This window comes from Pseudophryne corroboree, chromosome 5 (assembly GCF_028390025.1).
Source record: "Pseudophryne corroboree isolate aPseCor3 chromosome 5, aPseCor3.hap2, whole genome shotgun sequence".
In the NCBI taxonomy this organism is placed as follows: Eukaryota; Metazoa; Chordata; class Amphibia; order Anura; family Myobatrachidae; genus Pseudophryne; species Pseudophryne corroboree.
The window spans coordinates 114,740,953-114,754,729 of NC_086448.1; the positions used below are offsets into that span (position 1 = coordinate 114,740,953).

The 13,777-nt window shown below is 46.3% G+C and overlaps 1 protein-coding gene across 5 annotated transcripts in view; it reads left to right on the forward strand.

Moving 5' to 3' along the window:
• The window catches only part of ARMC3 (armadillo repeat containing 3), a 287,743-nt gene that overhangs the window by 129,758 nt on the left and 144,208 nt on the right, over positions 1 to 13,777 (forward strand). For all 5 annotated transcript variants that reach the window (XM_063921586.1, XM_063921589.1, XM_063921588.1 and 2 more), the window contains 2 exons: positions 7,939 to 8,091; positions 8,185 to 8,290. In XM_063921586.1, the coding sequence (XP_063777656.1) occupies positions 7,939 to 8,091; positions 8,185 to 8,290 (259 nt within the window). The remainder of the gene's footprint in view (positions 1 to 7,938; positions 8,092 to 8,184; positions 8,291 to 13,777) is intronic.

Below are 13,777 nucleotides of genomic sequence, written 5' to 3' on the forward strand. Positions count from 1 at the left end.
AGCGCCTCTTCTGCCCCTCAATGCTCTTGAAGTCCGCCCGGCGGCGGGTATCTCAAATGAGGCGCCGGTTCGTTAGCCAATCAGAGCTCGCGGACCGACAACCAATCAGGAGCCGCGGCTGCCGGTCCGCGAGCTCTGATTGGCTAGCAAACTGGTGCCTTATTGAGAGTCACCCCGCCGCAGCCGCCGGAGACCGTACATCACAGAGAATTGAGGGGCAGGAGAGGCGCAGCGCTCTCCTCCCCTAACACAGCAGCCAGCGGGATGTAGGTATGGTGAACGGCCTGGCGGTACGGCGTACCACTATACTTGCAGCGCTGATCAGTGGCTACATGGGTAAGTGGATAATGTTATATATACATTTCCCTATACTATCCTGGAACTCCCTTCTTGAGTACATAGTTTAGCAACGCTCCTCACAGTGGCTATAGAAGGAAGGGCTTAGTGATCATCTGTGTATGACGTCAATACTGAAATGCTGCAAGTGTTTTACGCTTATTTCTTCCTGCTTTTTGGAACATTACGTATGATGACATGACATTGTGGAGACATCATGCCTGTGGCTCCCAATCCAACCCAGCACTTCACATGGTACAGCAGTGCTACTGTGACATATTTCTGACAAGATGAGATATCCAGTCTGCACTGGTTACATAAATTAACAGATGTACCAGTCTGGAATGCAACCCTTGAACAGTACAACGTTACAGTATGTTTTGTGATTAAAAATGTGCTCCATTAGATAACATATGTTCTTGTGACATGTTATATTACTTTCCAGCTCTGTGATATATACACATGAGCTGTCTGCTGAGTGGCTGCTTTCCCATTCCACTAATAGCAAATGCACAATTGGTTTGTTGGAAATAAGTAAGACTTCAGTTGTTGTAGTTAAAAAATAATTAGAATAAAATGACTGGCAGTGATTTAAAAAAAAAAAAATATACATACAAAATAAATAAATAAATAAAAAAATATATAAGACGCGCTCACTTTATGGGAAAACCTAAATTATTCCACTTGCAATACTGGGAGGGGACCTGGCAAACATGAACTGTGTGTGGTCCTGAGGACTGAGTTTGAGAACCTGTGTACTATGCAGTAGATTGTACTCTCTGCCAAGCAGAAATCTCTAAACCTTTTTATTTTTTTTATTCATATTAGTTCGATTCAGTTTATATACATATTATCAGCTATTATACAATTTTAGATTTACCTCTATTATGATATGGATTTATTGTTGAAATCTGTTGCTGAATTTAAAGTAACACTGTTTTGTTGAGATAGCAAGTTAATTACATTCGCTTGTGTGTTTGCATTGTCTTATATGAGTGCAACCTTGAACACTTTGAAATGTTTTCTAATAATTGTTCTCTAATTGCTATATCTTAAACGACTGCTAGACCTACAATGGAAAATGTTTTCTTATAGATAGACATGAAAATCATTTACATATGTATGTGCTGTAACACTGTTCAGCTTCTTCACTAACAATTTTTGACATCACTAAGGTTTGAGGCATGAACAATATGCAGCCTATCAATTAGGAGCTGCTGACATCACAGCTGCTCACCCCACAGTCACGTCGTTTTCTCTAACGTCCTAGTGGATGCTGGGGACTCCGTAAGGACCATGGGGATAGACTCAGGAGACATGGGCACTTTAAGAAAGAATTTAGGTTCTGGTGTGCACTGGCTCCTCCCTCTATGCCCCTCCTCCAGACCTCAGTTTGATACTGTGCCCAGACGAGCTGGGTGCTTTTCAGTGAGCTCTCCTGAGTTTGCTGAGAGAAAGTATTTTGTTAGGTTTTTTATTTTCAGGGAGCTCTGCTGGCAACAGACTCCCTGCATCGTGGGACTGAGGGGAGAGAAGCAGCCCTACTCTCTGAAGCTAGGTCCTGCTACTTAGGCTACTGGACACCATTAGCTCCAGAGGGATCGGTACGCAGGATCTCACCCTCGCCGTCCGTCCCAGAGCCGCGCCGCCGTCCCCCTCGCAGAGCCAGAAGACTGAAGCCGGGTGAGTATGAGAAGCAAGAAGACTTCACAGGCGGCAGAAGACTTCGTGATCTTCACTGGAGGTAACGCACAGCACTGCAGCTGTGCGCCATTGCTCCACACACTTACACATACTCCGGTCACTGTTAGGGTGCAGGGCGCAGGGGGGGGGGGGCGCCCTGGGCAGCATTTGGGACCTCATTCTGGCAAATGAACACATATATACAGCTGGGCACTGTATATATGTAGGAGTCCCCGCCCAAAAAATAAAATTTAAGCGGGACAGAAGCCCGCCGTCGAGGGGGCGGGGCTTCTCCCTCAGCACTCACCAGCGCCATTTTTTCTCCAGAGCACGCTGAGAGGAAGCTCCCCAGGCTCTCCCCTGCTGATACGCGGCAGAAGAGGGTTGAAAAGAGAGGGGGGGGCACATAATTAGGCGCAAAAAAGTATATAAACAGCAGCTACTAGGTTAACATTAAGTTACTGTAGATGAAAATACAATATTCTATAGGCGCTGACTATATATTGGAAATAATTATATACATTCCTTTCTGAATCTTGAAACAAGGCAATATCAGGGTATATGGTCTTTCTTCTCCCTCCTTCACGACATTCGTCAGGCAATTCCCATCAAAGGCGATCCTCCATATATACCATGTGTTAAAATGACAGAGAAAATTGTATAGTGTAATACAATTTATTAAAAGGACACTCTTTTATATAAAAAAACACACAATCCCCCTCAGAAAAATTCTGAATGGAGAATCCCAAACAATTACCAGCTAAAAATATGTAATGCACACATAAAATCCTAAAAACTTCCTCCTCCCCGGAGCAATACTCAGAGTTCTGGAAACAGCTTTGGCGATGGTGTGGTTTGCTTAATTACCAGAAATTCCTGGAGACCAGACAAAAGATGGAAAACCAGTTTGCGACCCGGACCCGCTCGCTGGACCTCTGACTCCTCCTGGCAAAGTGCAGACCCTCCGTTGCCGCTGCCGTGTCCCACCAACGCGTTTCAACCCTTCACTTGGGTCTTTTTCAAGGTGTTGCTGTTACTGTGTTATTCCTGGGTTATATAGCGCTGGGGTGTGTGCTGGCATACTCTCTCTCTGTCTCTCCAAAGGGCCTCGTAGGGGAACTGTCTTCAGAGAGGGCATTCCCTGTGTGTGTGGTGTGTCGGAACGCTTGTGTCGACATGTCTGATGAGGAAGGCTATGTGGAAGCAGAGCGGGAGCAAATGAATGTGGTGTCTCCGCCGACGGCACCGACACCTGATTGGATGGATATTTGGAAGGTTTTAAATGATAATGTTAATTCCTTGCATAAAAAGTTAGAAAAAGCTGAAGCCTCGGGACAGTCAGGGTCCCAACCCGTGCCTGATCCTATGTCGCAGAGGCCGTCAGGGTCTCAGAAGCGCCCACTATCCCAAACTGTTGACACAGATACCGACATGGATTCTGACTCCAGTGTCGATTACGATGATGCAAAGTTACAGCCAAAATTGGCTAAATCCATCCGTTATATGATTATAGCAATTAAGGATGTGTTGCACATCACAGAGGAAACCCCAGTCCCTGACAAGAGGGTGCATATGTATGGGGAAAAGAAGCCGGAGGTAACCTTTCCCCCCTCACACGAGCTAAATGAGTTATGTGAAAAGGCTTGGGAATCTCCAGATAAGAATCCTTTTGGAAATCTGCAGTTTTTTATGGCGTATCCTTTCCCGCCAACGGACAGGTTACGCTGGGAATCCTCCCCTAGGGTGGACAAAGCTTTAACACGCTTATCCAAGAAGGTAGCCCTGCCGTCACAGGATGCGGCTACCCTCAAAGATGCTGCGGATTGCAAACAGGAGGTTACCCTGAAGTCCATTTATACACATTCAGGTACCTTACTGAGGCCGGCAATCGCGTCGGCCTGGGTGTGTAGTGCTGTAGCAGCATGGACGGATACCTTATCTGAGGAAATTGATACCTTAGACAAGGATACTGTATTGTTGACCCTGGGACATATTAAAGACGCTGTCCTATATATGAGAGATGCTCAAAGAGACATTAGTCTACTGGGTTCTAGAATAAATGCTATGTCGATTTCCGCCAGAAGGGTCCTGTGGACTCGGCAATGGACAGGTGATGCCGACTCAAAAAGGCATATGGAGGTTTTACCTTACAAGGGTGAGGAATTGTTTGGGGAGGGTCTCTCGGACCTGGTCTCCACAGCTACAGCTGGAAAGTCAAATTTTTTGCCTTTTATTCCCTCACAGCCTAAGAGAACACCATATTATCAAATGCAGTCCTTTCGATCACAAAAAAACAAGAAAGTCCTGGGTGCGTCCTTTCTTGCCAGAGGCAGGGGCAGAGGTAAGAAGCTGCACAACACAGCTAGTTCCCAGGAACAGATGTCCTCCCCGGCCTCTACAAAATCCACCGCATGACGCTGAGGCTCCACAGGCGGAGCTAGGCCCGGTGGGGGCACGTCTTCGAAATTTCAGCCACAAGTGGGTTCACTCCCAGGTGGATCCCTGGGCGATAGAAATTGTGTCTCAGGGATACAAGCTGGAATTCAAAGAGATGCCCCCTCACGGATACCTCAGATCGGCCCTACCAGCTTCCCCCCACGAGAGGGAAATAGTGTTAACTGCAATTCACAAATTGTATCTTCAACAGGTGGTGGTCATGGTTCCCCTCTTTCAACAGGGAAGGGGTTATTATTCGACCATGTTTGTAGTCCCGAAACCGGACGGTTCGGTCAGACCCATATTGAATTTAAAATCCCTGAACATATACGTGAAAAGGTTCAAGTTCAAGATGGAATTGCTGAGAGCGGTCATCGCAAGCCTGGAAGGGGGGGATTTTATGGTGTCTCTGGACATAAAGGATGCATACCTTCATGTCCCCATTTATCCACCTCATCAGGCGTACCTCAGATTTGTGGTACAGGATTGTCATTACCAATTTCAGACGTTGCCGTTTGGTCTCTCCACGGCACAGAGAATATTTACCAAGGTAATGGCGGAAATGATGGTACTCCTGCGGAAGCAAGGGGTCACCATTATCCCATACTTGGACGATCTCCTCATAAAAGCGAGATCAAGAGAGCAGTTGCTGATCAGCGTCGCACTTTCTCTGGAAGTGTTACGGCAACACGGCTGGATTCTATATATTCCAAAGTCGCAGTTGGTTCCTACGACTCGTCTGCCTTTCCTGGGCATGATTCTAGACACAGACCAGAAAAGGGTTTATCTCCTGATAGAGAAAGCTCAGGACCTTATGACACTGGTCAGGAACCTATTAAAACCAAAACAGGTGTCAGTACATCACTGCACCCGAGTCCTGGGAAAGATGGTGGCATCATACGAGGCCATTCCCTTCGGCAGGTTCCATGCGAGGACCTTTCAATGGGACTTACTGGACAAGTGGTCCGGATCACATCTTCAGATGCATCAGTTAATTACCCTATCCCCCAGGGCCAGGGTGTCACTCCTGTGGTGGCTGCAGAGCGCTCACCTTCTCGAGGGCCGCAGATTCAGCATTCAGGACTGGGTCCTGGTGACCACGGACGCAAGCCTCCGAGGTTGGGGAGCAGTCACACAGAAATTTCCAAGGTCTGTGGTCAAGTCAAGAGACTTGCTTTCACATCAACATCCTGGAACTAAGGGCCATATACAACGCCCTACGTCAAGCGGAGACCCTGCTTCGCGACCAACCGGTTCTGATTCAGTCAGACAACATCACCGCAGTGGCTCATGTAAACCGACAAGGCGGCACAAGGAGCAGGGTGGCGATGGCGGAAGCCACCAGAATTCTTCGCTGGGCGGAGAATCACGTAAGCGCACTGTCAGCAGTGTTCATCCCGGGAGTGGACAACTGGGAAGCAAACTTCCTCAGCAGACACGACCTCCACCCGGGAGAGTGGGGACTTCATCAGGAAGTCTTCGCACAGATTACAAGTCGGTGGGAACTGCCACAGGTGGACATGATGGCATCCCGCCTCAACAAAAACTACAGAGGTATTGCGCCAGGTCAAGAGACCCTCAGGCGATAGCTGTGGACACCATGGGTGTTCCAGTCGGTCTATGTATTTCCTCCTCTTCCTCTCATACCCAAGGTGCTGAGGATAATAAGAAAAAGAGGAGTGAGAACAATCCTCATTGTTCCAGATTGGCCACGAAGGACTTAGTATCCAGATCTGCAAGAAATGCTCACAGAGGACCCGTGGCCTCTGCCTCTAAGACAGGACTTGTTGCAACAGGGGCCCTGTCTGTTCCAAGACTTACCGCGGCTGCGTTTGACGGCATGGTGGTTGAACGCCGGATCCTAGCAGAGAAAGGCATTCCGGATGAGGTCATTCCTACGCTGATAAAGGCTAGGAAGGACATGACAGCTCAACATTATCACCGTATATGGCGAAAATATGTTGCTTGGTGTGAGGCCAGGAATGCTCCTACGGAGGAATTCCAGCTGGGCCGTTTCCTTCACTTCCTACAGTCCGGAGTGAATTTGGGCCTAAAATTGGGTTCCATTAAGGTCTAGATTTCGGCCCTATTTATTTTCTTTCAAAAGGAGTTGGCTTCTCTACCTGAAGTTCAGACGTTTGTAAAGGGAGTGCTGCATATTCAGCCTCCTTTTGTGCCTCCAGTGGCACCTTGGGATCTTTAACGTGGTGTTAAGTTTCCTGAAATCCCACTGGTTTGAACCACTTAAAACGGTGGAGTTGAAATATCTCACGTGGAAGGTGGTCATGCTATTGGCCTTGGCTTCGGCTAGGCGTGTGTCAGAGTTGGCGGCTTTGTCACATAAAAGCCCCTATCTGGTTTTTCATGTGGATAGAGCAGAATTGCGGACCCGTCCACAATTTCTGCCGAAAGTGGTTTAATCTTTTCATATAAACCAACCTATTGTGGTGCCTGTGGCTACTACTGACTTGGAGGATTCCGAGTTGCTTGATGTGGTCATGGCTTTGAAGGTTAGGGTCAGGAAAACAGAGTCTTTGTTTATCCTGTATGCATCCAACAAGCTTGGTGCTCCTGCTTCAAAGCAAACTATTGCTCGCTGGATCTGTAACACGATTCAGCAGGCTCATTCTGTGGCTGGATTGCCGCTGCCAAAATCAGTTAACGCCCATTCCACTAGGAAGGTGGGCTCTTCTTGGGCGGCTGCCCGAGGGGTCTCGGCATTACAACTTTGCCGAGCGGCTACTTGGTCAGGTTCAAACACTTTTGCAAAGTTCTACAAGTTTGATACCCTGGCTGAGGAGGACCTCTTGTTTGCTCAATCGGTGCTGCAGAGTCATCCGCACTCTCCTGCCCGTTTGGGAGCTTTGGTATAATCCCCATGGTCCTTACGGAGTCCCCAGCATCCACTAGGACGTTAGAAAAAATAAGATTTTACTTAGCGGTAAATCTATTTCTCGTAGTCCGTAGTGGATGCTGGGCGCCCATCCCAAGTGCGGACTTCTTCTGCAATGTTTGTATATAGTTATTGCTTCAATAAGGGTTATGTTATGGTTGCATCGGGGTTTGACCTGATGCTCTGTCGTTTGTCATACTGTTAACTGGTTGTTTTCACATGTTATACGGTATGATTGGTGTGGCTGGTATGAATCTTGCCCTGGATTACCAAAATCCTTTCCTTGTAATGTCAGCTCTTCTGGGCACAGTTTCTCTAACTGAGGTCTGGAGGAGGGGCATAGAGGGAGGAGCCAGTGCACACCAGAACCTAAATTCTTTCTTAAAGTGCCCATGTCTCCTGCGGAGCCCGTCTATCCCCATGGTCCTTACGGAGTCCCCAGCATCCACTACGGACTACGAGAAATAGATTTACCGGTAAGTAAAATCTTATTTTTTCCTATTGCATTAATAGCTGCGTTCTAATAAATGGTGTCTGCATCCCATACTGTCACTATATGCATTGTCATGTTTGATTTTGTTTGTCAACAGCTGAGAACAGAAAATTCTTTCATGAGCAAGACGCAGAAAAGACTCTGGTGAACCTACTGCTGACTGAGAATGACGGCGTTAAGGTTGCAGCTTTGCAAGCTATTTCTGTCATGTGTGCAAATGCAGCTAGCAAGGACGTATTTAATAAGCATGGTATGTATACAAACATAGACCTGTGCGTTGGTTTGTGACCTATGAAAAATAAAACCTTACTGCCTACTGAGCTAATATTGCTCTATCACATAGGAATTCCTCAAATGATTAATTTATTGAGCAAGGACAGTGCCGACGTTCGGGAAGCAGCAACATTTGCCCTGGCAAACCTTACCGCTGACTGCCCAATCAATGCCAGGTGAGTGCCCAGTCTTACACACACACGACCTAACAATCTACTGCCATATTCATTACGCTGATACATCTGTACCCAGATCATGCTGGCCAACAATACGTAGGAATCCCACAATGCTTTGCACTTGACGTCTGTGACATTTGCTTGACCTTTAGTCTGTGTGATGAGAGTAGTGCTTTCTGCATCAAGGCAATGTCGGGCAATTCTACACGGGATCATGTGTAAATCCTGGACCATTGCATGTCACAGCGAATAAACATTATAAATGTTAAAGACAAGGCATAAGGAAGCTGTACGTGACAAGTGGTAGTTCAGTGAGAGCGACACTCCAGAATCAATGGGTGGCTCTCATGAGCTTTGGCAAAGGTGTAAACACCTCACTCGTTACCACTCAGTATCGACTAAACTACAGTGATCATCGCATCCGTGGGTTCCTCATTAATTTTCAGAATGGAACGGGGGTTTGGGGGGGGGGTGTAAAGGAGGTGGGTTTTTTACTATTAATGAAAAACAATATCACTTCCTTTTGCCACCACTGTTTACAGCTCTGGTTATGAATGTTCCGCAGGTGTACTTTTGTCAAATATGGAGGTTGCAGGAATGTAATTGGTGAAGTTGTCTCTCTGTTTGCATTTTAAGCAGGTCTCTGTAGAGAAATACTAAATACAGATAAAGTAGATACGCAGGGGCGGATCCAGGAAAAAATGACAGGGGGGGCACCTTGTGCATGCCGAAGGCGTGCGGCCCCATGAAGGTGTGCGTGGCCTCACAAGAAGGGCATGACCTAGCAACAAGGGTCATGGCCTCAAAGGGAACATCGTATTCGTAAGATGGGAAGAGGGTGACACTTTGGAGAGGCAGCGGGTGACAGGAGAGAGAGGGTGATGGGTTTATAGTGACGCAGGGGAGAGGCAGTGGATGAAGGAAACCATAGTGGGAGACGGAGAGGCAGTGGGTGACAGAGAGAGGGTGACAGTGAGAGGCAGAGTGGGTAATACTGGGGAAAGGGTGACGAGGAAAAAGTGGGTGATGCCAGGGGGAGGTGGCAGTGGGTAACAAGGAGAGGGGGACAGGGAGAGGCAGTGGGTACCTAAGGTCTCTGTAGGAGTAGGAGGGAGTAGTGAGACATTTGTAGTGAGGTTTACAGAGGCATGAAGGGAAAGATTCACTGGGGAAACAAACATTATACACACGGTATGAGCCGAAATTCACATTATAGCACATAGTATGAGACAAAATTCACATTATAGCACACGGTATGAGCCGAAATTCACATTATACCACATGGTATGAGCCGAAATTCACATTATAGCACATAGTATGAGACAAAATTCACATTATAGCACACGGTATGAGCCGAAATTCACATTATAGCACGCTGAATGAGCCGAAATTCACATTATAGCACGCTGAATGAGCCAAAATTCACATTATAGCACATTGCTGAAATTGTGACAGCAGGGACAGCTGGAGTGACAGCAGGGACAGCGCGCGAGAGACTGACGACAGGGAGTGAGAGTGACGACAGGGAGAGAGAGAGTGACGACAGGGAGAGAGAGAGTGACGACAGAGAGAGAGAGTGACGACAGGGAGAGAGAGTGACGACAGGGAGAGAGAGAGTGACGACAGAGAGAGAGAGAGAGTGACAGCAGGGAGAGAGAGTGACAGCATGGAGAGATAGAGTGACGACAGTGACATCAGGGAGAGAGAGAGTGACGACAATGACAGCAGGGAGAGAGAGAGTGATGACAGTGACAGGTATAGTAAGGACAGGGAGAGAGGGTGACAGCAGGGGAACATTACCTGACTGTGGTCGGCGGAGGCACCCATGGGCAGCGGCGGTGATAAGGAGGCCTTTGTTGCGGTGAGGTCCCTCTGACCGCCATATGTTGCGGGTGAGCGGCTGGTGGTTTTGAGCGCCAGATGGCTGGCGGCTGTGAGCTAGTACAGCGCTCTACACAGCCGTCGGCCGCCGAGCAGGGACGGGAGCACCATGTGCAGCAGGATGGCCACTTACCTCACCTCCTGCTGCACTTTCATTTCCGGGTCAGTGGAAGAAGTGGCGGTATACCATACCACTGTATACCGCCCCACTTCGACCACTCTCTCTCTCGCTCTCTATATCTATTACAACAAGAAACAGTTTATGCGCAAATACTGCTCCTCTTTGCAAGTTCTTTTTGTGGAACAACAAGTCTCAGCTTCAGCTGTTTAAAAGGAGACCATCCCAATCTTCAATGGATTCCAAGATGTCCCGTTTTGCACTAAAATTCTTGAAATCGGCAGCTCCTTTACACACCAATATCCACAGTTGGTAATTTATTCTGTAATTAAATCAAAAAGAAGGAGCGCTCCATAGTGCATAATTGTAATTTATTACACCAATCCGACACACATATGGTAAGAACACATACCGCAAGCAGCGGTATAAGCCATCGTAAGTATAACACATGCAAGATCAAAAAACGGACTTCACCGCATATAGAAGGTTCTTCTTGGCTTGGTGAGGATCACCGTGCAGCCAAGAAGCACCTTCTATATGCGGTGAAGTCCGTTTTTTGATCTTGCATGTGTTATACTTACGTTTGCTTATAACGCTGCTTGCGGTATGTGTTCTTACCATATGTGTGTCAGATTGGTGTAATAAATTACAATTTTAAAACTGATATGCACTATGGAGCGCTCCTTCTTTTTTATTTGATTACAGAGTATCTATAGATATATATATTGATATATATTGATATAGATATAGATATATATATTGGTGATTCACCAGGATACCTTGAAAAAGACCCCAGATTGGGGTGGAAACGCGTCGGGAGCCTCCAGGTGTCAAGGGAACGCGGAGTTTGAGACTTGGTGACCAGAGCAGCTTATCGATTGGACTAGTGTGGGTCCAAAACAACCACTCATGCGCTGTTTGGAACTGTTTGGCCACGGTTCCATTTATCTCCGGTGGAACTGATTGTGACGTGAGCTGAAGTTTGGGAAGATTGCCGTGACTAAGATTTCATCCGCACAGCGCAGGCTAAGTCAATTGCCCACAAATTTTTGCATTGTATCACTGTGGTGAGGGGTGAAGGAAACCTCATAAGGGCATCTGAAAGCCAGCAGCAGTCTTTTGCGCACAGAGTCATCAATACTATTGCTTGTATACATTCCCCAGTGACAACGGCTGCGTTCAGCCGCAAAGGGGGCGGGGCTATGTGCCGATGAGGGGGAGGGGCTACACTGGACCTCAGGGGGCAGAGCTACACAGGACAAGAGCCAGGCTGCTACAGATCCATCCTTTCTGCCACTGCCAGTCAGATCAGTAAGTTAATGGGAAAAGTGAGTGAGAGAAAGAAAGGGTGTGTGTGGGTGTGTGTTAGTGTGGGTATATTTGTGTATGCGGGCAGTGGCGTCAGACTGTTTTTAGGTTTGGGGGAGAGATCTTTAGCTCTCGCTGTACTAACCCTTCCCGTGTTCTGTCACCATGTCACACCCGTGTTCTGTCATGTGTCACCCCCCCCCCCCCCCCGTGTTCTGTCACTGTGTCACCCCCCCGTGTTCTGTCAACCCCCTGTGTTCTGTCACTATGTCACCCCCCCCCCCCCCGTGTTCTGTCACCGTGTCACACACCCTGTGTTCTGTCACTGTTACCCCCCCCCTGTGTACTGTCACCATGTCACCCCTCGTGTTCTATCACTGTGTCACACACCCAGTGTTCTGTCACTGTCACCCCCCCCCCCCCCTCCCCGTGTTCTGTCACTGTGTCACCCCTTTCCCCAGGGGCCATAAGACACTGGATAATTTGGTTGCTGCAGTGACGGGGGGAGTGAAGTTTCTTCACTCCCCCCGTCACCCGGCTCCATTGAAGTGCAGGCAAATATGGACGAGATCGTCCATATTGGCCTGCATGCACAGCCGACGGAGAACCAGCAATGAACGAGCGCGGGGCTGCGCATCGTTCATCGCTGGTGTCTCCACACTGCACGATATGAACGTTATCTCGTTCATTAATAAACAAGATCGTTTATATCGTGCAGTCAAATCGCCCAGTGTGTAGGGCCTAGTATATGCTGTCTATTCCTCAACTCAGCTCCTCTCTTATCATTCCCCCCCCCTTATTGTATTTGTATTGCTTTCAGTGTTTTATTTTGCTTTTCATGTTCTAAAAAAAATCACAAAAACAATATCGTTTGTTGTCAATGTTATTGTGTATTTATACTCACAAGATACTTACTGTTGAATTTGTATTTTTCCGTATACGTTGCACATTTTTTTATTTTGTATACTTGCTTGTCTACTATTTTCATAAATAAAAAGTTTAAAAAAAATGAAAAATATATAAAAGTATGTAATAATTATTGTGTAAACAGGCAGTATAACTTCCTGACTGTTTTATGTTTCGTAACTTCACCCAGATATTATTAAATCCTGAGGAAGATGTATTACAAATATTATGAACCAAACATTTGGTTTCTGACGGTCTTGACAAATATTATTTAGGAGTCCCTGGCCTTTAAATAAATATGATAATACCTTTTAGGCGGATCTGGATGTGTGTCCAAGTTAACTCTAACAATATTTGCTTAAGAGGTGAAGCCTAATGAATACACCTATAGAATAATAGACACTGATCTGGATAGTAAAGTGATTCTTCAGATGGTAGGTAAAGTCCTATGTGCAGGGTTGCAATAAACAGCAGATTCGTAATGAAGCCACCAGAGTGTAGTACTTATTACATTACTCGTTTTCTCTCTCTACTACCAGTGTAGTGGGAACGGTGGTAATAGCTAATTGAATTTGTTGATCATCAATCTTCTGTTTACAGCAGGTTCTGGAATTAAGGCCATACTAAAATTATCCTTTTGTTTTTATTTTACCACCTCAGTACGTGTTTTAATTGCATTTATTTGCTTCCGTGATCTATAGTGAGATGTTTGTTAAAATATAAGTGCTTCTGCAGTGTTACTTCTGAATATTTGTCTAATACATTTGTGATTGCTACATTAGTGCTTTACTGCCATCTATTGGCAGATATGCCTCATGTCACTTAATGCATCCTGCTACCAAGAATAAGCACATTAATCTACCCCAAATCCTATGTCCTGAACCCCAACATACCTTTCCATGATGTCCCTGTAAGTTGGGTCATTGTCTGCTCTCTGCAAGAGCTAGTGAGAGGGTATTACTAATAATGTGGATGTTTTCAAAGTCCAGTATAATTATATATAGGGATAGGGTTAAATGTGAAAACCGTAACATAGGGTTAAATGTGAAAACCGTAACATAGGGTTAATATGGATTTAACACGAACAGGTGAAAGTGAAAAGATGTTTAGCAATGTTGACATAGGGTTAATATGGATTTAACACGAACAGGTGAAAGTGAAAAGATGTTTAGCAATGTTTTTATTATGTAAAAACATTACAGGACAGGTTTCACACAACTCCCTCTTGTAATTATAAATGAAGAATTTATTTTCGCTGGCTCATCACAGACATG